The sequence below is a fragment of the Xenopus laevis genome, chromosome 1L, assembly GCF_017654675.1.
Source record: "Xenopus laevis strain J_2021 chromosome 1L, Xenopus_laevis_v10.1, whole genome shotgun sequence".
In the NCBI taxonomy this organism is placed as follows: Eukaryota; Metazoa; Chordata; class Amphibia; order Anura; family Pipidae; genus Xenopus; species Xenopus laevis.
In genome coordinates, this window is record NC_054371.1 from 205,101,255 (window position 1) to 205,124,793 (window position 23,539).

Below are 23,539 nucleotides of genomic sequence, written 5' to 3' on the forward strand. Positions count from 1 at the left end.
GCCTCATTCAAACCAGCGGTCTTCTTTATCCAAAATTTGGACCTTGCTATCTTCAAAGGAATGTCTTTTAGGTGTAGAAAGACAGCTGAGTTTTGCTCTGTAGAGTTCGCCCTCCTATGCTGAGCCATTCACTTGTTGAGCAGTTGTTTTGTCTCCCCAATGTATAGATCTGTGCACTCCTCGCTACACTGGACTCCGTATACCACATTGCGTTGTTTTTCTTTTGGTGTTGGTTCCTACAGGGCAAAAAACTCAGCTGTCTTTCTGCACCTAAAAGACAAGGGACACTCCTTTGAAGATAGCAAGGCATGACACCTTGGATAATCCTATCACAGTAATGACACTCCCGAACGCATTTCGGGAGTATATCCCTTAGTCATAGGTCATAGGCTTTAGCCTATGACTAAGGGATATACTCTCGAAACGCGTTAGGTTTTTACAGCAGTGACCCCAATAAACCTTACCCCAGAAGTGCCGTCTGCCTGTTGAGTTTTGCCGTATCCACAGTGGGGACACTGTCAACAGAGCACCTGGATTTAAGGGAAGAACGGTGAGCTGTAGCAGTCTTTTTTTTGTTTTATTTATAGGCTCAGAGGGACCTGGACAGAAATGATTTTTCCTTTTAAAAATACCTGGATCTGGTTGTGGAATTAGCAAGGACCCTGCTCGGCGGTGTAAAGCATAAAGTCACAGCCCGCTTCTTCTTCTTTTGATTTTATTTGCATTTTGTGTGAGAGCAGCAGCAGCAGCAGCAATTGTTCTGTTCCCACATGAAGGCGAATGAAGGTATAACTAACAGTAGCTGTGTGACTTCCTACCTTCGTATCCAAGCAGTGGGGCAGACCGGACCGGCAGACGCTCAGGTTGGATGGATTCAAACGTAGACACAGGGATGAAATCAGCCTGGGTTTATTTGATCCAGAATACAGCAATAAACGGTGATGCAATACTGTCTGTAGTAGTGGTATCAATACTGTCCTGTATATGACTTTCCTGAGGCTAACTGCTGGTCAAAAACTGATGCCTTCACAAGCCCAAAATGTCTGAATGTCCAGTCACACAGTAAATGAGGCACTGAAAATGGCTGCCGGAAGTGAGAAGGACTGAGCTGCAGAAAACCACGCCCCTGAGAGGAAAAACTTTACTAACAAGAACAGAGGTGTGCAGCATGCACATTTTGTCCAGCAGAAAGCAGCAGTACAACAATGCACAGAAAATAACACAGATAAAAGGATTGATAATAATGTAAGCAATTAACAATGAGGAGAACAGCACAGCAATCTCCTGACAAGTGCTCTCATCTGCCTTTCATACTTCTGATTATTGTGCTGTGCTCTTAGTGCAATTTTCGTTGGAATATTTAGCCTTCAAAGCACTACTGCTAATGACACTGCAGCACAAGGTCAAATAAAATGAAATCAGTAATGCAGGGTGCAAAAGACCCAGCGGCGATCCTGGCCCCTCTGCCGCCTGAGGCAACAGCAGTTGCTGCTGCCCCCCCCTCCCCAGGAAATTCGGCGTGTTTGCGCCTATAAACAACACGCAGGCGCGCCACACGCGCCCTAAGGAAGGCAAGATGGCGCAGGAAGAGGACCACGCGGTGGGCGTCCCCACCGATGGTGGCGCCGCGGGTATCCCCGCCGCCCCACTAGACCACCAGGGCAGGTAGGTTTTATTACACTGCATTCCCACTGCATGCTGGTTGCGTCTAGTCACATGATCCGCACTTGTTAGCTAACGAATGCGAAATTTTCATTTTAAGTACCTCCACTTCTATTGCCATTATTCGAGTCAGTATAGAACAACCACAACAGACTAGCTATGCTACGGCATGTGTATTCTTACTCAACTATATATGTCTGCCTGTTATCTGTGCAGTAAGCCTCTTCAATAATTAATTATGCCCACTGCTTTTTTAAGTTATGAGAAAGGCCCAGCCATTTTAAATCCACTTTTTATTTTCTAACATGAGTTCAGGGTAACTTTTTAGAGCAACGCAGAGTAAAAAGTAGCCTTTTATAAAATGTTTCATTTGTTAAAGGTATAGGTGTTAAGGATGCACAGAATCCAGGATTTGGTTTGGGATACAGCCAGGATTCGGCCATTTTCAGCAGGATTCGGCCGAATCCTTCTACCGGCTGTACGGAATCCTAATTTGCATATGCAAATTAGGGGTGGGGAGGGAAATCGCATGACTTTTTGTCACAAAACAAGGAAGTAAAAATGTTTTCCCCTTCCCACCCCTAATTTGCATATGCAAATTAGGATTCCGTTCGGTATTCGGCCGAATATCTCGCAAAGGATTCTGGGGTTGGGCCAAATCCAAAATAGTGCTAATAGGTGTATAGTGAATGCTAATAGGTGTATAGTGAGATCACTTTGTTCTAGGGATGCACTGAATCCAGGATTTGATTCAGGATTCGGCCTTTTTCAGCATCCTTCTGTCCCGCCGAACCGTATCCTAATTTGCATATGCAAATAAGGGGCGGAGAGGGAAATTGCGTGAATTTTTGTCACAAAACAAGGAAGTAAAACCGGTTCGGTATACGGTCGAATCCTTCGTGAAGACATACGTTTATTTGCAAGCTAAACACACTGCTCAGTCTTTATTGTTTGAACAATTAGTGACGATAAAGGAGACTATTTCAATGGCGGTTAAATCTGGCATTTCAATGTAAAATTGGCAGTGTTCAACGTCATGCCCTCACTGAAGCCACGGATGGAGGAGATCATCACTTGCGCAATTCAAAATCGTAAGGCAACGTGATAACATAGAGGCAGAAACAGAAAGAAAGCGCAGTCATCATGGCCACCTTTACAGACTCGGCAAACAGGTCCTCAAGTTTATACTTAGCAGCATGGATTTACAGTGGAAGGGCAATAATATCGAGACTATTAGAGAAGTTCAATTTTCGTAAGTTACAGCTGTCAGAATCACTTTAAGTCTAAAGCAACGGGACTTTCTAAAAACGTTCAGTTTCTTCAGTTCAACTGTGTGGTAGGGAATCTCTGACATTTATACCCTTAAAGGAGAACTAAACCCCCCGTACCAAAAAAGCCTCCCCATAACTGCTTGACATTGCCCCACCCTTTCCCTCCATGCACTGTGCATTAGTTAAAAAAAAAACGTAAAAAAAAAATCTGGCCCTAAAATGCAGAGTAGCGGAACTCCAGGCCACCATCTTCCACCACTTTGTATTCTTTTTGGACTCAACGCCGTCACGAAGCCTGCGGGAGCATGTGGAGTTGGGCCAAGTCAGGAATCACCTTCAACTGCATGTGCTCAAATCAGCATTGAGTTCTGAAACAATACAAAACGGTGGAAGATGGTGCCCTGGAATTCCGCTACTCTGCATTTTAAGGTCAGTTGTTTTTTTTTTTACTAATGCACAGTGGTCAGTTGTTTTTTTTTTTACTAATGCACAGTGCGAGGAGAGGGGGGGGGGCAATGCCAAGCAGTTATGGGGGGCTTTTTTGTTACATGGGGTTTAGTTCTCCTTTAAGGGTATAAATGCCAATTTTACAGTTTTCCTTTGTTCAGGCCAAAAAGGCTATTGTGCAATATAGCCTAAAAAGCCCAGAGAAGCTGCTGCTTTTTTTCTTCCTTATCTTCTGATGCAACATCCTCCCACCAAGAAGGTTTTTAGTTTTTATAGAACAACTGCAATCCAATAGATGTGTCAAAACTGCCCTCTGAGCTGATATACATGTCTAGTCAGTTGGTTAGAGTAGTCAATACCAGCCGATCTGCCTGACCAGGTCTAGGCTTGTATTGCTACCTGGGGCTCATTTATAAACACCGGGCAAATTTGCACCTGGGCAGTAACCCATAGCAACCATTCAAATGATTGCTTTCTTTGTTCAACCTGCATCTGGCTTGAAAAAGGGGTTGCTATGGGTTACTGCCCAGGTGCAAATTTGCCCAGTGTTTATAAATGAGCCCCTGTAAGGGTTTACCCTGGTGGTCTAGTGGGGACTAGGGCCAGGCGGGGACGCCCAGCGCAGGGACGTCTGAGGATTTGAGGAAACAGGTTCTTAGTGAAGCTCACAATTCTAAAATGGCGGGACATCCTTGTATCTCTAAAACGTCTATGTTATTGTCTCGTAATGTGTGGTGGCCTTCACTCAAACAGGCTGTAAACAATTTTGTTAATTCCTGTCCTGTCTGTCAGAGGTCGAAATCTTCTAGAAACCTGTCGCAGGGATTACTAAGGCCATTACCTATTTCTGACAGACCCTGGTCTCATCTGTCTATGGATTTCATAGTTGACCTCCCGCCATCTCAAGGGAGGACAGTAATTTTGGTAGTGGTGGATAGATTCAGCAAAATGAGTCATTTCATTTATTTCTAATATCTTCAAATTACATGGTTTTCCAGTCAATATTATCTCCGACAGAGGGGTACAATTTGTTTCTAAATTCTGCTCTTTGGTTGGGATTGATTTGTCATTTTCTACCGCATATAGCCCTCAAACCAATGGTCAGACTGTGAGGGTTAATGAGTCCCTTGAGCAATTCTTAAAATGCTATGTTTCTGACAACCAATCCTCATGGGCTGAGCTATTACCTTGGGCAGAATTTGCTTATAATAATGCATCCCATGCTTCCACTGGTCAATCTCCATTTTTATTGTTAATGGTTTACACCCAAAAGCTTTTTCTGGTTCCTTATCCTCTGTACCTTCTGTCAATTCTTCTGTTAAGCAGTTTGCCAAAATCTGGTCTGGGGTACATGATTCACTTTCTGCAGCTATGGTAGCTCATAAGAAAGCAGCTGATTTGGTTTCGTAGGGAGGCACCCAAGTATCAGGAGACCCGGTATGGTTATCCACAAAAAATATCAAACTTAAGGTTCCCTCACTCAAGTTGGGACCTAGGTTTATTGGTCCATACCCCATTATTGAAATAATCAATCCTTCTTCTGTTCATCTCAAATTACCTGATAATTTTAAGATCTCTAATTCATTTCATGTGTCTCTCTTAAAACCAGATCTGTCAACAATCATTTCCTCCCCCAGTGTTGGTAGAAGGTCAGCCTGAATTTGTAGTCCAAGAACTCCTTGACTCTCGCCTTGTGCGGGGTAAGTTACATTACTTAGTACAATGGAAGGGTTACGGCCCTGAGGAGAATTCTTGGGTTCCTGTTTCTGATGTAAGGGCTGACCGTCTTCGGAAACAATTTCACCTCAGGTTTCCTGACAAGCCTGGGGGTCCAGTGGCCCCTCCTCGAGGGGGGGGGGTTAATGTAAGGGCTTACCCTGGTGGTCTAGCGGGGACGCCCGCAGCCCTAGTCCTTTCGGTTCCTGCGCCGGCTTCTCTATGGCGCACGTGGCCGCACACTTCCTTATTTTACGTGCCGGCCACGTGACGTCATTGCGCCAAATTCAAATATTTAAAGGGGCCTTTGATCCAAACTTATTGCCCGTTTGTTAGGTTCCATTTCTGAGTTCCTGGGTGTTTTTCTGTTTGTATTCTGATTCCTGTTTTGACCCTGCCTGCCTGACTTTGCTGACTTCTGTGATCCCGACCTCTGCTTGTTATCCGACCTATTCCGAAATCTGTTATCCGTCCCGTGCCTGGCTTGACTCTTCTGATTTGATCTTCTGGTTTTGACCCTTGCCTGTCCGACTTCGCATGTATTCTGTCCGTAACTGACCCGGCCTGATTTGACTACGCTTTTGTCTGTTCCTTGAACTGTGACCTTCTGCCCAAAAAGACTTTGCTATCGATCCTGTCCCTCTGCTTGTCCAGAACCGTTAGCTTGGCTCCTTTCTTAATAAGACCTGGCGGCATCCAATTAGCTTAGGGCTCCTCCCGAGGTGAAAGGCGGCTGTTAAAGGCAGAAGCAAGAGCCGAGACCAGGGAGCCTTAGCATTGGTTCTGGATTTTGGGTACCGATTGTGACAGCCCCACTGTCTTACCCTTCATTAGGCTGTAGGAATTCTAATGTCCATTAAAAGCATACTTCAGTCTGCTAATCTTCTGAAAACTATACATGCATCTGTAACCATTATTGCCTCTTTTTTTTAGACTCTTTGTTCCTTTCAGCCTCTATATTTTAAGATTTTATAATTTTTATAATTTATGATGGAGAAGCATTTGTAGTATTAATCGCTAATGCTATTGGCTTGGCCATCGTCATTTTTACATTGGGCAGTAAAAAGGTATCAAGTTTGTCATCATTGCTCTTGATGGCACCTAAAGGGGAACTATCCTGAAATGAAAAGTATAAATAGCTGCACTGGTTGCACTTTGCAGAAAATAGGTATTTTTTTACAGTTCCTATTCTTCCCCTTCATATTCCTATCTTGCTACTGGTCACTTGTCAAGTTTCCAGGTATTGACTTGAAGATTTGAACCAATAGTGAAAAGAGTTCACTGATAAATAGAAGCTCTTTATGCATGAGTGGTTTGTCCAATTCATTCTGACGTTATCATTTTGTACCACATATCTTATGGTGCATAGTAATACAAGTAGTCTCACACATGATCTGTTTATTTGGTGCACAAAATAATCCATCCACAATTTTCTACAAATGTAAAAATTTACCTCAATGCTTCGTGGTCCCTGGGCTCCTGGCACCCAACGCGTGTCGCCATGCCATTGGAAGCTTCATCAGAGGACCTTTTTGCATATATCTATTCCTGTTTTGTGCACCAAATAATCCTTTCATTTATGAGACTGCCTGTGACTTGTATTACAAACACATTTTAATTTATTTTGGATTAAGATCTCTGTGCAGTAACCTAACATAATAAGCAATCCTATTGAGCCAGGATTGCCTGTTTACTATAATCGAATGAAAGAATGCACTGTTACTTCTTATTATATTCATATTAATATTGCCTTTCAGCTAGTAACTTAGCCCGTGTAACAGCGTGACACAATTACACACACCTAGGCACGGGGGAACCTCATATCATTATCAATCAGTGCAGCTTTCACACTCATAAATATTTAACATACGGATCTAAAACTCCATATCCGTCAATAAATATTTAATGGGAGAACAGTGCCTTTCGCTATAAAAAAATTAGCATTTTTATTGATGTTTGGTGACTTTTGTATTAACACCTTAACTTCTTGCAGAATTTGTACACTCTTAAACAGCTAGCATTGCCCCTAGCACCAGTACTAGAGCTCTTAGGGAACAAAATTTCACCCCTTAGGACCCATGTCCATAGCAATTTTTTGTACCTGACATACTCTTCTCCATGTGCTGTATTCAAAACCAGTGCTAAGTGCAGGCTGCAGTGCTGTTAAGCACAAGGGAGCCCTTTACTGGGAGGCATATTATCAAGGGTCGAATTTCGAATTCATGTGAGTTTTTTTTAACTCGAATTCGATTTTACGTGAAATTAGTTTGGGGGTAACTTATTAAAAAATTTGAATATGTAAAACTCAGACAAATTTTACTGAGCCGAAAACTGCAATTTGATTTTAATTCGACCAAACTCAGTTCGGGTTTTTTCTCGGAAAAAAAAACTCGAATGTCAGGCAGGCTGCAAACATCTTCAAATTGGTCACTTGACCTCTCCCATTGGGGCAAATTCACTAACCTCTGAAAATTCACCAGCGACGGCTTCTCTCACAGTGCAACACTTCGCCAGGCGTAGATTCGCCAGGACTGCTAATTCACTAAAATCCAAAGTTGCGCCCAGGGTGCCCAACGCTGGCGAAGTTGCGCTAGTGTCACTGCACCAAACGAAGCAAAGTTGCGCTAGCATTGGCTAATTTGCAGCAAATACATTACACTACACAAACCCAGGAAACCTTAATAAAATTAAATAAAGTTGTTATATTGCCCTACACATGAGCCCAGTGTATAGTTTATGTGCCAAATGTTAGGAAATGTAGGGGGGAAGCTGGTTACCCCCAAAAAATAATCCTATCACCCTGAAAAAAGGAAAAGACAAAATTGGGACAAAATTTTCAACTTTTTTTTTAGGAAGTCCTATCTACTCTATTGCACTTCGCCTGGTCTGAGTTGGAGAAGGCAAGCTTGGTACCTTCAGTAAAATCCGCATCTTACTGAATTTGCGTAGTTACGTCCATTCACCAGAGTGCAAATTCGCCAGGCGTTAGGGAGCGAAGTGGCGCTAGAGTCTATCTCCTTCGCTAGCGACCTTAGTAAATCATTTCGGAAGTTCCGAAATGACGTCACGTTAGTCACTTCACCCTTTCGTAAATTTGCCCCATTGACTTACACAGGAATTTGTCATGTTTTAGGTGGTAAATAGTCTAATTCGAAAAGGCCAGAGTATGATAAATCTTGAAAATCAATTTTTTAATTGAGTTTGGATAATTCCCTAGTCGAATTTTGACAGTTTTGACCATGAAAAAAAAATAGAAATTTCGAATTTTCAATTCGACCCTTAATATATCTGTCCCTTAATGTCTGCTTAGGGAGGTGGTAAATCCAGGCCTCCTAGCACCACTGGTGCTCTCTACCTCTTACATTTAAATGATTTGCAAGTTAGAAGGCATTTCAAGGGTTCTAAAAGGTTGGTTGGAAAAAAATTGGTGTCCCATGTGCATGGTCACTTAGGCAGATTTGCACCTGGGCAACAACCCATAGTAGCCAATCAAATCCTTGTTTTTGTTGATTTACTGGTTGAAACGCGATTTCCAAATTATACTATTTCATAGAATAAATTAGATTTAATTCTGCTATCGGAGAAATTGGCATAGCTACATAGTTAAATTGGGTTGAAAAAAGACAAAGTCCATCAAGTTCAACCCCTCCAAATGAAAACCCAGCATCCATACACATACCCCTACCTACTTTCACATAAAATATATATACCCATATCTATACCAACTATAGAGTTTAGTATCACAATAGCCTTTGATATTATGTCTGTCCAAAAAATCATCCAAGCCATTCTTAAAGGCATTAACTGAATCAGCATCACAACATCACCTGGCAGTGCATTCCACAACCTCACTGTCCTGACTGTGAAGAACCCCCTACGTTGCTTCAAATGAAAGTTCTTTTCTTCTAGTCTAAAGGGGCGACCTCTGGTACGGTGATCCACTTTATGGGTAAAAAGGTCCCCTGCTATTTGTCTATAATGTCCTCTAATGTACTTGTAAAGTGTAATCATGTCCCCTTTTTTCCAGAGAAAACAACCTTAACAGTCTCCCCTCATAATTTAAGTCTTCCATTCCTCTAACCAATTTAGTTGCACTTAGTCTCTGCACTCTCTCCAGCTCATTTATATCCCTCTTAAGGACTGGAGACAAAACTGCACTGCATACTCCAGATGAGGCCTCACCAGGGACCTATAAAGAGACATAATTATGTTTTCATCCCTTGAGTTAATGCCCATTTTTATGCAAGACAGAACTTTATTTCCTTTAGTAGCCACAGAATGACCCTGCCCAGAATTAGACAACAAACCCCGAGATCCTTCTCATTTAAGGAAACTCCCAACACACTGCCATTTAGTGTATAACTTGCATTTATATTATTTTTGCCAAAGTGCATAACCTGCATTTATCAACATTGAACCTCATTTTCCAGTTTGCTGCCCAGTTTTCCAGTTTAGACAAATCACTCTGCAAAGTGGCAGCATCCTGCATGGAACCTATAGTTCTGCACAATTTAGTATCATCTGCAAAAATAGAAACATGGCCACCTCCAGGTCATTAATAAACAAGTTGAAAAGCAAGGGACCTAGTACAGAGCCCTGTGGTACTCCACTAACAACACTGGTCCAATTAGAAAATGTTCCATTTACCACCACTCTTTGTAGTCTATCTTTTAGCCAGTTCTCTATCCAGGTACAAATACTTTGTTCCAGGCCAACATTCCTTAATTTAACCAGTAACCACCTGTGTGGCACTGTAAAGCAAATGCTTTAGCAAAGTCTAATTAAATCACATCCACTGCCATCCCAGAATCGAGGTCCCTGCTTACCTTCTCATAAAAAGAAATTAAGTTAGTCTGGCAATATCTATTACACATAAAACCATGCTGGCACACACTCATAGTATTATGACAGTCCCCATCATAAAAAAACACAAATGTGTAGATTGTAATTTTCTTTTCTGGATATTATAAAAAAACAGAAATCCAAAAGCAGTCAGACAGTGTCCTAGCAAGAAAACTTGTATGCAAAAAAGAATTCTGTATTGTTTGCATTTTTGTTCAGTCAACTAAAATAAAGAGAACAACGAAGAGAAACCGTAGGGGAGGGAGAAATGATTTTCTAGCTATTTTTTTTTTATCTACAATGCTTGATGGCAGTTAATGGCCTTTTCCAAGAAATTGATGTGATTTTGTTCAGTATATAGTTCAGCAGGAGTCTCGAGTGGTGATAAGACTATTCACTCAAAAAGCCTTTATACTCTTGACATGCCTGTTCCTATTCCTATTATAGACAATGGAGTTTTCTTGTAAAATAGCGAGGTCAAGATAGTTCTTCCAAAAAACACAACAATCCGAGTGTAACATCTTTCTGAAATGGAAAAAGAGTAAAAATGAGAGTGGATTCAACGTTAGTATTATAAATGTAGACCAAGAAGCTTTTTAATTTTATTTTGTTTTTCATTTAAAGGGGTGGTTCACCTTTAAGTTTTTGTTTTATAGAATGGCCAAATTAAAGTAACATTCCAATTGGCCTTCGTTATTTATTTTTTATAGTTTTTGAATTATTTGCCTTCTGACTCTTTCTAGTTTTCAAATGGGGGTCACTGACCCCATCTAAAAATGCTCTGTAAGACTACACATTTATATTTATTGCTACTTTTAATTACTCATCTTCTTTCTATTTAGGCCTCTCTTATTCATATTCCAGTCTCTTGTTTAATTCAAGGCATGGTTGCTAGGGCAATTTGGACCCTAGCAACCAGGTTACTGAAATTGCAAACTGGAGAGCTGCTGAATAAAAAGCTAAATAACTCAATAACCACAAATAATAAAAAATAAAAACCAATTGCAAATAGTCTAAGAATATGTCGTACTAAATTAAGGGTTTATAATATGTATACTATTCATGTTAAACAGGTTTGCTTTGTTTCAGTCAAGCTGCCAACTCTGCTTTGTACAGGAGTGCCAAAACCTGGCTTCAGGAATTTTGGGACTATTTGATCTTATACTGATACTAATGTAATGTATATTGTACACTGGGTTTAGACAATGTATGGTTTAGGGTTGTTCAATCTATTGAATGTTAGTGAGGAGCCCCTCCTCTTATTGGTACTGCATTTGTTTTTAGGGGTTGATTTTAATTGTTGTCTGGAAAGATGAGAATAAATATTGCCCTTTATCAACATTTATGATAATTATCGCTTTAAGGTTACCCAGAGGTTGATTCCATTATTTTTTGTTAGTTAAAATAAAACGAAATCTAGTTAAGATGTTATTCCCCTCTACTATACCCACAGTATTTTGGCAGGAGAATTTTGCATGTGCAGTCACTTTAATGTAAGTACCGAAAGACCGAAAGCTTTTTTGCTTCCAAAGGAATCCATGAAGTAATGCTAGAATAATCTATATAATATGCATTAACCACTTAGCTACTCGAGAATGTGGTGTCTTCAGAATAAAGCTAACCATACACTGAAAAATTAGCTTGTATCAGAACGTCACAAAACCTTTCTCTGTTATGCCCAGGGGTGGGCACAAGCCATCAAGGAGAGGACCACATCATTGAGCCAATGCGGCACTGATCCCAACAGGATTTTCAAGCCTGCCTGCCTGACATGTGGCCAATTTTTCAGCCAGATATGGTTGCATAGGCCCGACAAAGGGCCACATACATGGGCGATAAGCTGCCAACTTGATCCAGGAAGCTTTTATTGGCTCATGTATGGCCACTTTTGGATGTCCAGGACCTGCTGTAACTGAAACACATGGTAGAGCCTTTGTTCCACGTTTCTTTGGGAGCTATGGGGAACATGTATGGTACTGGCCACAGGAGGCTTTACAAGGGTCGAGCCAGCTGGACCTCCTGGTGTGCTGGCTCCAAAACACTTGTTTCTGGACAACCGTGGGCTTGTTATTAACAGTCATGGTTTTTTTCATGCTTCAATATCTTATTATTTCCATTATTCTGTTGCATAACAGGCTATTTTGTAATGTCATTTACTAACCCCTTGATAGTTTCTCAACTCGAAAACATTCACAAAAAAATTCAACAATTCATTTGTTTTAACAATCATACAGCTGTATATCAAGTAAGCCAGTCTTCTGATTTGGAGCAAAGTGAGCCAATACCAAAGATGTAGAAATTAGAAAACTACTGAACAAAAAGATTTGGCTGTGTGTGTGCAAAAATAATCTTTTGTGCATATTTTATATGACAATGTACCCCTTCCACAGCCTTTGGGCAGTGTCAGCACCTCTCACACAATCTCCCACACAGACTGATCTCATCCCCTGTACTTGGCCTTTAAATCCAGAACAGCAGAGCAAGTTGGGCGGCTGCCATATTTGCCAGTGTCACATCCAACGCCCAGACTCCCTGACAGTAATTATAGAGGTTCATGTTCACTGGAAGCTGACCTTGTCCTGGTCCAGTGGTCAAGGATCACTGACATTCAGCTTGAGCAATTGATGTGACTGTACTGCCTTTGCATTTACAAACCAGGTATGGGAAAAGCAGGCTTTGCAAGGCAAAAGGAAAGGCTTTGTCATACTTCCTAACTGTCCCGTTTATCGCGGGACAATCCCGATTTTGACAGCTCAGCCTGCAGTCCTAGGTTGTTACCAGGAACCGAGTTTCTGTTTGATCTCCTGCACTGAATCCAGAAAAAGATAAAAAGTTAACTTAAAATAAAACAAGAGGCTTTTTGGCAGAGAGCCCAGAATACTTCCACAGATACAAATGTTACTATTTAAGATAAGCAAGTCTCTTGGGAGGACTGAGACTTGTAGCTTAAATTGCAATCCTCCTTTATTAGCAAAACTGTAATTAAAATGGCCCTAAAACCCTTAGAAATGTGTTCAATCTTTCCATCACCTTCCAAATTTTGTAAAATGGACATGGTATTTAGGGGGTGTGGCCACAAAATTGGCGTGGTCAACATTTTCCCCACACGGCAGAACTTTTTGTCCCGCTTTATGATTTTCAAATGTTGGCAGGTACGCTTTGTATGTGTGCCCAGTGCTGTGGGGAGTCTTATTATTCAGAACAAAGTGGGCAGGAGAGACTGCTGTGGACTGGAAGGCATGGAGTGCTGATTGGCAAGCCTTATTTATTAGATACAGACAACTGGCAGCTAAAGAGCAAAGAGCAGTGCATGGTGCCAAAAACAGAGGAACACATTATAAAATTGCTTACAGCATTAAATAGAATTAAAAAGAACAAATTACACAGTAGTGCTTATACTGTACTTTCCTTTTCATTCATATCCTAATATAAATAATTGTTCCTTTAAATTTAATGAATTAGAATTAATTTTTTCAGACATCGTTATTTCCTGAATTCTCCTCCTAATTAAAAAAAACACCTTCAGATGTATGTGTACACCCAAAAGTCAAGTGGAATTCACAAGGTCATGCTAACAATGCACTGATGCACAAAAAACATAATTTGTCTTGATAGCTCCACCAATCTTTCAGCCCAGAGAGAAAATAAATCACATTATCTTCCATTTTTCTTGAATTACCTAGGGCCAAATGTGTAACACATCATTTCTATATGGACAGAAATATAGAATTCAGTGGCAAAAAATAACATTTTAGTTCAACCAACCTACCCATTAAATGATGGATGATGGTCCAATTGAATTTTGATTGAACTGGGAAATCTAAAAGATTTTATAAAAATGTCAAGTTTTTCATAAATTCATAAAATTTCTTTAGAAGGTATTTGAGTACTTTGAGCAGCTAAATGCCATTCTGCCCTATGGCATGTTTGAATCCTTTCTTCCCAATGCAAATTGCTTGCAATTCGGAAAATAAATTAGGACAATTTAATACATTTTTACACTTAAATAGTTTTATACTTATTTGTTTTATCCCTTTATTTGCTATACATCTATCATTTCTACTTTTTTTGTTTTTATGGGGCAGATTTATCAGAATCCAAGTTCTTGAAAAAGCTTAAGAAAAAGCTTAAAATAAAATATTCCTGCGTTCTTTTTTTTTTTTTTTTTTTTCACAAAAAAAGTCACATCCCAGTGAGAATCTCATTGTCCCATTCATTTTCCCTTAGGCTGAAAAACTTGAATGTTTCAATAAACTGGGAAACAAAATAAAGTTGTCAGAGAACATTCCCATTGAATTCTATACAACCTCACCAGCTTTTACTTGCCAACAGTGTCGGACTGGGGGGCCCGGGGCTGCTGTCCCAGGGCCCCCCTCCGGTCTCCCTTGCTGAATCTGTGCTGATATGCGCCTGAGCACTGCATGTGTGCGCATGCACGCTGTGACGCATGTGTGCCCATGCGCGCACTCGCGCAAAACTTTTTACAGCAAGAGGAAGCTTCCGAATTCCGGATCTGGGCCGGCAGGGCCCACAAGAGCCAGGGGCCCACCTGGTTTTTTCCCGGGGTCCCGCCGGCCCAGTCCGACCCTGCTTGCCAAGTTTTTTCTGGCGACTTGTTGAGTTTTATTCTTTAATAAATGGTGACTATTCAAGGTTACAAAGACTAGTCTCTCAAATCATGAAAAAAAACTAAATTTTTGATAAATCGGCCCATTAAATGATGTTGCCTTTTCACTTCAGGAGTCCTCTAATAGCTCTAGTCATCTTCTGCTTTTGCTAAATGCTTATTTGCTCTACTGATTGAATGTATTACATAGAAACATTCAGATATATTGCATGAGCTCCCTTCATTCACTTTTTCAGGTTTTACTGATTAAATTCCTTTCATAGAAAAATTAAGATGTATCATAAGAGCTCCCTTCGTTCAACTTTTTAGGGTGCACATTTTAACATTTCGTGGTCTTTCCCAATCAGCTAATCACTAATACCATATCCCACTACTTTCTTGCTTAGCTTGCTTTCATGTAAAGATAAAAGAGATCCTTATATGTAACAATAAATTGTATTCAATTTTGCACATAAAGGTTTGGTTGAAATCCTTATGAGCTTGAAGACCGTTTATTTGTGAGTGCTGGCTATCCTGTGGGATATATATATATATATATATATATATATATATATAGAGAGAGGAGAGAGAGAGAGAGAGAGAGAGAGAGAGAGAGAGAGAGAGAGAGAGAGAGAGAGAGAGAGAGAGAGAGAGAGAGAGAGAGAGAGAGAGAGAGAGAGAGAGAGAGAGAGAGAGAGAGAGAGAGAGAGAGAGAGAGAGAGAGAGAGAGAGAGAGAGATACAGTATATCTATGTATATAAATATATATATCTATGTGTGTGTATATATATATCTATGTGTATATATATATCTATGTATATATATATATAGATATATATATATAGATATATATAGATATTTAAAATAGACTGTAATGTTACCGTTTTTTTATGAAATATCTATATTTGTTTCAGATGTTCTAATCTGGTTTATTTATAGAAACAAATGTTAAAAATATTGTGCATAATGAAAGAAACTTTAATTCTACCCAACTTCCCAATATACAGTGAAACCTTAAACGGATCCTGTCATCGGAAAACATGTTTTTTTTCAAAATTAATCAGTTAATAGTGCTACTCCAGCAGAATTCTGCACTGAAATCCATTTCTCAAAGAGCAAACAGATTTTTTTTTTTATATTCAATTTTGAAATCTGACATGGGGCTAGACATTTTGTCAATTTCCCCGCTGCCCCTGGTCGTGTGACTTGAGCCTGCACTTTAGGAGAGAAATGCTTTCTGGCAGGCCGCTGTTTTTCCTTCTCAATATAACTGAATGTGTCTCAGTGAGACCTGGGTTTTTACTATTGAGTATTGTTCTTAGATCTACCAGGCAGCTGTTATCTTGTGTTAGGGAGCTGTTATCTGGTTACCTTCCCATTGTTCTTTTGTTTGGCTGCTGGGGGGGGAAAGGGAGGGGGTGATATCACTCCAACTTGCAGTGCAGCAGTAAAGAGTGATTGAAGTTTATCAGAGCACAAGTCACATGACTTGGGGCAGCTGGGAAATTGACAATATGTCTAGCCCCATGTCAGATTTCAAAATTGAATATAAAAAAAATCTGTTTGCTCTTTTGAGAAATGGATTTCAGTGCAGAATTCTGCTGGATCAGCACTATTAACTGATTAATTTTGAAAAAAATTTTTTCCCATGACAGTATCCCTTTAATTTTACATCTCCTGATTTTCAGTCTACCTTTGTTTTACACTTTTTTTATGGTCCACAAATATATAATGCATAATGCACTTTCCTGATTTTACATTTCCCCGATTTTACGCCATTTTTTTCCTAAGTATGGAGTACGGGGCATTTCCCCCGGGGGGAGGAGGGAGTGGGGTCTTCCTGGGGGGGGGGTTCAGAACAGGTTGAATTCTCCTTTAAGAGAGAGAGAGAGAGTGCCCAAACCAGGATTCGTTTCGGGATTTGGCCTATTTCAGCAGAATTCAGCCGAACCAAATCCTAATTTGCATATGCAAATTAGGGACTGGGAGGGAAATCGGGTGACTTTTTGTCACAAAACAAGGGAGTAAAAAATGTTTTCCCCTTCCCATCCCTAATTTGCATATTCAAATTAAGATTTGGTTCGGTATTCGGCCGAATCTTTTGCGAAGGATTTGGGGGTTCGGCCGAATCCAAAACAGTGGATACGGTGCATCCCTAGCCCAAACCAACGCTTATTTTTAAAAAAAATGTGATAATGGAAAAACAATAGTAAAGGCAAAGTAAAGTTGTATGTATAGGTGCACACATAGAAAGTGTGTATATAGGTGTGTGGTTATAGGTAAGAATATAGGTGTGAACAAAAGTAAGTATAAAGATAAAACTAAATTAGGTGCCTATAACTAATTTAAAATGCTGTTGGGTACTAACCCACATTTATTTTGGGTGTAATAACATATTATCCCAATTCTTATTAATATACAATGAGTCCTTTTGTTTCCTCTCTCATACTGTATAGCAGCCCATCTTCTCAAATAAGTGCAACACTGATCCTACTGATCATATTCATAGTTGTTTAAATGCAGTTTTCATTATGTTTTACACTGTATATTCTTGGATGTAGAAAGAATAGTTATAGTTACTATGTTTGACTCTAAGGGGCAGATTTATCAAGGCGTGAAATTAGAGGTCACTGCAGTAAAATCCCACCGCTATTCATTCCTATGGGATTTTTAGAGGTTTATCTATTAAATGGTGAACTCAACCGTTTACCCACTGATGAATACACATCTAGAAATCCCATAGGAATTAATAGCAAGTGGTGGAATTTTACTGCAGTGACCTCTAATTTCACACCTTGATAAATCTGCCCCTAAGTATGGGTATCATATTTTAAGGTTTTGTAAAATGAGTTGTAAACTCAAAGTTAAGATTATGGAAATAAATTCCATTCTAAGCAATTTTCCATTGTACATTAAAGGGGATGTTCACCTTTTTCAAAGTGGTAAAAAGAAACACTTTTACTTAAAAAGGTTGTTCACTTTTAAATTAACTTTTAGCATGATGAAGAGAGTGATATTCTGAGACAATTTGTAATTTTTTATTATTTGTGGTTTTTGAGTTATTTAGCTTTTTATCCAGCAGCTCTTCCGTTTACAGTTTCAGCAATCTTGTTGCTAGGGTCCAAATTACTCTAGCAACCATGCATTGATTGGAATAAGAGACTGAAATATGTATAGGAAAGAGCCTGAATAGAATGAGGAGTAATAAATGAACACCCCCAAGGTTTTACAGTTGATTTGTGATTTAAAGGACAAATCCTTCCCCTGACCTAAAGGGTTTGTTCTCCTTTGAGTTAACTTTTAGTATGATTGTAGAGAGTGATATTCTAAGACTATTTCCAACTGGTTTTTTTTTTTTGCATTTGTGTTTTTTTGGGGCCAGTGACACCGTTTGAAAGCTGGAAAGAGTCAGAAGAAAAAGTAAAATAATTCATAAACTATAAAAAATAAAAAAAGAAGGCCAGTTGAAAATTTGTTTAGAATTAGCCATTCTATAACATACTAAAAGTTAACGTAAATGTGAACCACCTCTTTAATACAATAGTCGAGCAAAAAAACAGTTTTTTAAATGTTATTATTCATTTATGTAGACAAAAATAACAAATAAAAAAACAAACAAATACAAAAAGTATTGTAGAAGTGATAACTATATTGGCTAACAATGCAGAAATGCGAAAATAACCGCTTTAAGCTTGACCTCACTATTACATTAATCCTATTGGTAGCCATTGGCAACTTTCGGTCACTTATAATATCCTTATATTTAACAACAGGGTGTACATTGTTATTCACTATATAAAACGACAGACGTATTATTTAATTCATTTCTTTGATTTATTCATTTTTTTCTATTTTTAGGTGTAAACAAGGATAATATCAGAGCAGGATGTAAGAAGTGTGGTTATCGTAAGTAATTTGGCATATGAATATATATAGGAGCATTTCTTTCACTGCATCTTTCTATTCTATGAAGCAACTTTGCAACCTTGGTTTAATTGTGTTTCTCTAAGAAACCTTGTCTTGCTACCAGGACTTACTTTTGTCCCTCTACAGAGTCTTTTAACATTTGTTTATTTGTGCCCAGAGGGAACCTTGCTCTCTGGTGGTTATTTATGTCCCTTTAAGGAACTTCACTATCTGGGTTAATTTGTGTCCCTCCTAAGAAGCTCTAAGGTTATTTGTTTCCCCTGAAAAAGCCATGCTACCTTGGTTTATTTGTGTCCCTTTAAGGGTCCATGCTACATGGGTTCATCTGTGTCCCTCTAAGGAGCCTTGCTACCTGGGTTAATTTGTGTCCCTCTAAGAAGCCCTGCTACCTGGGTTTATTTGTGTCCCTCTAAGGAGCCTTGCTACCTTAGTTAATTTGTGTCCCTCTAAGGAGCTTTGCAACCTGGGTTCATTTGTGTCCCTCTAAGGAGCCTTGCTACCTGGGCTCATTTGTGTTCCTCTAAGGAGCCTTGCTACCTGGGCTCATTTGTGTTCCTCTAAGGAGCCTTGCTACTTGGGTTCATTTGTGTCTCTCTAAGGAGCCTTGCTACCTGGGCTCATTTGTGTCCCTCTAAGGAGCCTTGCTACCTGGGCTCATTTGTGTCCCTCTAAGGAGCCTTGCTACCTGGGCTCATTTGTGTCCCTCTAAGGAGCCTTGCTACCTGGGGTCATTTGAACCCCTCTAAGGAGCTCTAAGGTTATTTGTTCCCCTGTAGGAGCCATGCTACATGGATTCATTTCTATTCCTCTAAGGAGTCTTGCTACCTGGGGTCATTTGTGTCCTTCCAATGGACTTTGCTATCTGGGTTCATTTGTGTCCCTCTAAGGAGCTCTAAGGTTATTTGTTTCCCCTGAAGGAGCCATGCTACCTTGGATCATTTGTGTTCTTCCAAGGGGCTTCGCTATCTGGATTTATTTGTGTCCCTCTAAGGACTTGTAAGGTTATTTATTTCCCCTGAAGGAGCTATGCTACCTAGGTTCATTTGTGTCCCTCTAAAGAGCCTTGCTACCTTTGGTCACTTGCATCCCTTGCTTTCTAGGGTTAAGCTTTGCTCAGAAGAGACTTTTTTGACCTGTTAATTTGAAAGGCAGAAGAAACATGGATGTATACTGGATTACAAAGCCATAGTAGTTATAATGTACAGATACAGGTAAAGGATCCGTTATCTGGAAAGCTCAGAATTCTGTACTAATAAAACAGTACCTTCTACTTGATCTAAACTAAGATATAATTAATCCTTATTGGAAGCAACATCAACCTATTGGTTTTCTAGTAGACTTAAGGTAAGAAGATTCAAATTACGGAAAGATCCGTTATCCGGAAAGCCCCAGGTCCCGAGCATTCTGGATAACCGCTCCCATGCCTGTATCATACAGGCTTATTTATAGAAACACTGTTCCTGTGTATTTGCTTTGTCTGCCTTCATAAAACATACAGTTCACCTTCATTATACAGCCATCATTATTATGACACACAACTCTGTCATTAAATGGAAGTGTAAAACTGTTCTGTGCACTTTCAGCTGGTCACCTAACGTTTGAATGTAGAAACTTCCTACGCGTGGATCCACAAAGGGACATTGTGTTGGATGTCAGCAGCACCAGCACCGAAGACAGTGAAGATGAGAATGAAGAACTTGCACAGGCTCCTGGGTCTGCAGATAAGAAAAGTATTTTTCAATCAATTCTAGTTACACCTTTAGAAGAAATTTCAAATAAACATGTTTCATATTTACAAAAAAATAGGGTAAAGCACTGAACTAGTTAAGTCAGGGGAAGGAACTTCCCTTTAAAGCACAAGTCGACTGTAAAACCCTGGGGTGCTCATTTGTTAGAAAACTCTCCTGTCTCATGGCCCTGTTTCCTAACCTGGTTTATGTTGGCTACGAGCCAAAACTTACCTGCACAGTAAACTTTTATTGGCAGTTCTGGAGATGCACCGAGCCCAATGTAGCTTGAAAAATACCTACACTGGCATGGTGACGCAACTGCGGCATCCATTTTTTATTTTCAAGGTAGGCTTACCAGTTGAGGAGACCCGAGTAGCAGCTATGGTCACAGGGCAGTGCCTTACAATTCAGCACCCCTGACATTTTTGAATTTGATTTCCACATTGCCCTCAGAAATATAAGCAGAACCTTGTTCTAATGGCACCAGGCCAGGCAAAGCTATCTGCTGATTGGGCTGGACACGTTTCTTAATACAGGTATGGGATCTATTCTATGAAAACCTGTTATCCAAAAAGTTCCGAATTATGGGATGGCCACCTCCCATAGTCTTCATTTTATCCAAAAATTTATAAACGACTTCCTTTTTCTCTGTAATAATAAAACAGTATCTTGTACAGGTATAGGATCTGTTATCTGGACACCCATTATCCAGAAAGCTCCGAAAGCCCATCTCCGATAGACTCCATTTTATCCAAATGCAAATTTTTAAAATAGTTTTTTTCCCCTCTGTATTAAGAAATCATTAACGTGTACTTGATCCAAACTAAGATGTAATTAATCCTTATTGGAAACAAAACCAGCCTAGTGGATTTAGTTAATGTTTACATGATTTACTAGTACACTTAGGATGTGAAGATCCAAATTACAGAAAGATTATCCAGAAAACCCCAGGTCCCAAGCATTCTGGATAACAGGTCCCATACCTCTACTTGATCCAAACTGAGATATAATTAATCCTTATTGGGGATTAAACCAGCCTAGTGGGTTTATTTAAAGGGGACCTAATAATTATAAAATAATTAAAAATCCTGTTTTATGATGTTATTCAAGCAAAATAAACTTCACTTATACAGGTAAAGGATCCCTTATCCGGAAACCCGATATCCAGAAATCTCAGAATTAAGGAATGGCTGTCTCCCATAGACTCTATTTTATCCAAATAATACAAATTTGTAAAAATTATTTCCTTTTTCTCTGTAATAATAAAACAGTAGCTTGTACTTGATCCCAACTAAGATATAATTAATCCTTATTGGAAGCAAAACCAGTAGAATTAAGGTAAGAAGATTCAAATTACGGAAAGATTCGTTATCCGGAAAACCCCAGGTCCCGAGCATTCTGGATAACAGGTCCCATACCTGTACCATATATGTGATTTCAATTTTATTTCTTTTAGTCTTGTAAATCACAATCACATCAAGCAGGCAGCAGCCATTTTGTGGACATTATTATTAAGACAAGCTAAAATCTTGCTAAATCATGCCAAAATCTTGTTTGTACACCATAATGGGGCACCTGTGCCCACACCCGTGCACTGGCTGCAAAATGAAATGTTGGAGACGGAGGGGGAATGTAAGGAGAGCAGTGACATCTAGGAATTGTAGAATGGAAAGTGAAAGCAATTTCCTGCCCCGCCTCTATGCCTAAGGCATAGAGGAGGTGCAGGCAATATATGATTGACAGCTGAAAGTTTTAAATGAGTATATAACCAGTATGGTTGTTTTAATAAAAAAAAGAATTTGGGTTTCATGATTAATTTTTAAAAGACTTTTATTATACAGATTTTCACGAGTGGGTGACCGGTCCCCTTTAATGTTCAAATTATATTCTAGTAGATTTAAGGTATAAAAGTCCAAATTACAGAACGATCTGTTATCCAGAAAACCCTAGCTCCTCTGCATTCTGGATAACAGGTCCTGAACCTGCACTGTACTATGTAACAGAATTACACCACCTATAGCAATATGGGGGGGAGTGCTATATGATGATGTGCTATAGTATATATTTCTCTTTATAGGATTCATTTCTAAAATATCTCACTACATGAATTTATCAGTTCAAATGCATTTATATGGAACAATAATTTGGAGAACATAATAAATACTTGTGTCATTAGCTTAGTTAGATGCAATGCTATAACTTCAAGTTTCCAAGCCACTTCTGTTCTATCTTCAGATCTTTTATGCAGTTAAAATGTTGTGGCAATTTCCTGTCTCTATGAGTAATGGACTTTTACTTTATCATGGTACACTAATGGCATCGGCTGCTCTGGCAAAGGAAAAAAAGGAGGTTCCATTAGATGTTTCTAATGCGTGCATCTGCTCTAAAGCTCTCTACATGTATAATACAAATAGGCCCGTACAGCTTGTGCTAGCAGCATTGTATTGCAGAAATCTAAAGGTCAACAGTTTTGTTCAGACTCCATAACTGCATCCAGAACTGGGCAATTATAAATGCACATAAGTGGATTTTCAAAAGTAATTGGGTTTCTCAGATTGCCAATTGAAAACATCTTTCAGGTGACCTTGTGTTCTGAATTCCGTTTTGGCTTTTTACTCATGATTTCCTTCCAAATATTTTTCACTAGTCGTCGTTATCAGAGGCACGAAATCTGCAGTCGGGAAACCGGTGATTAAGAAAAGTAGCAGTGCCATTTCCCATCATAGAACAGTTAATGTGGAACTAATATCCCTGTTTCTTTTTAACCAGACGGCCCCTTCTTGCATAAGTCATACATAAGCAGATATAAACTGCAGATTCAGGTCCTTTAGACCAATTCTCCTGAATTGGTCTGAAGAACCCAAATCGGCAGTTTATATCTGCCGATGTATGGCCACCTTTAGGTTAGATTAAAGGTGATCATACACACTATAAGATCTGCTAGTTTGGTGAGATTGCCAAACAAGCAGATCTTTCCCCGATATGCCTACCAAAGGCAGGGCAATATCGGGCTAATCCGATCCTTCAGTCCTAGGGCCAAACGATCGGATTACAACTATGGCAATGGGCGCTGACAGGATGAGGACCACATCAACTAGCCGATGCAGTCCTCGATCGCAAGGGAAAATCAAACATGTAGGAATGCCCCATACACGGGCAGATAAGCTGCTAAGTCGGACTCAATGACCGATATCGGCATTTTAAATCTGCCCATGTATGGCCACCTTTAGGCAGCTCATCTGCCCATGTATGGGGCCTTCTGATGGGCCCACACAACGGATATCTGGACAAAAATTGGCCAGATGTTGATTGGGCGGGTTTGATTTTCCCAACAGATT

The 23,539-nt window shown here is 39.7% G+C and overlaps 1 protein-coding gene across 1 annotated transcript in view; it reads left to right on the top strand.

Annotated features, from left to right (window-relative positions):
* The window catches only part of LOC108718137 (protein SREK1IP1), a 41,716-nt gene that overhangs the window by 4,179 nt on the left and 13,998 nt on the right, over positions 1-23,539 (top strand). The window contains exons 3-5 of the mRNA XM_041585092.1: positions 4,990-5,080; positions 18,403-18,450; positions 20,055-20,201. Coding sequence (XP_041441026.1) covers positions 4,990-5,080; positions 18,403-18,450; positions 20,055-20,201 — 286 coding nt within the window. The remainder of the gene's footprint in view (positions 1-4,989; positions 5,081-18,402; positions 18,451-20,054; positions 20,202-23,539) is intronic.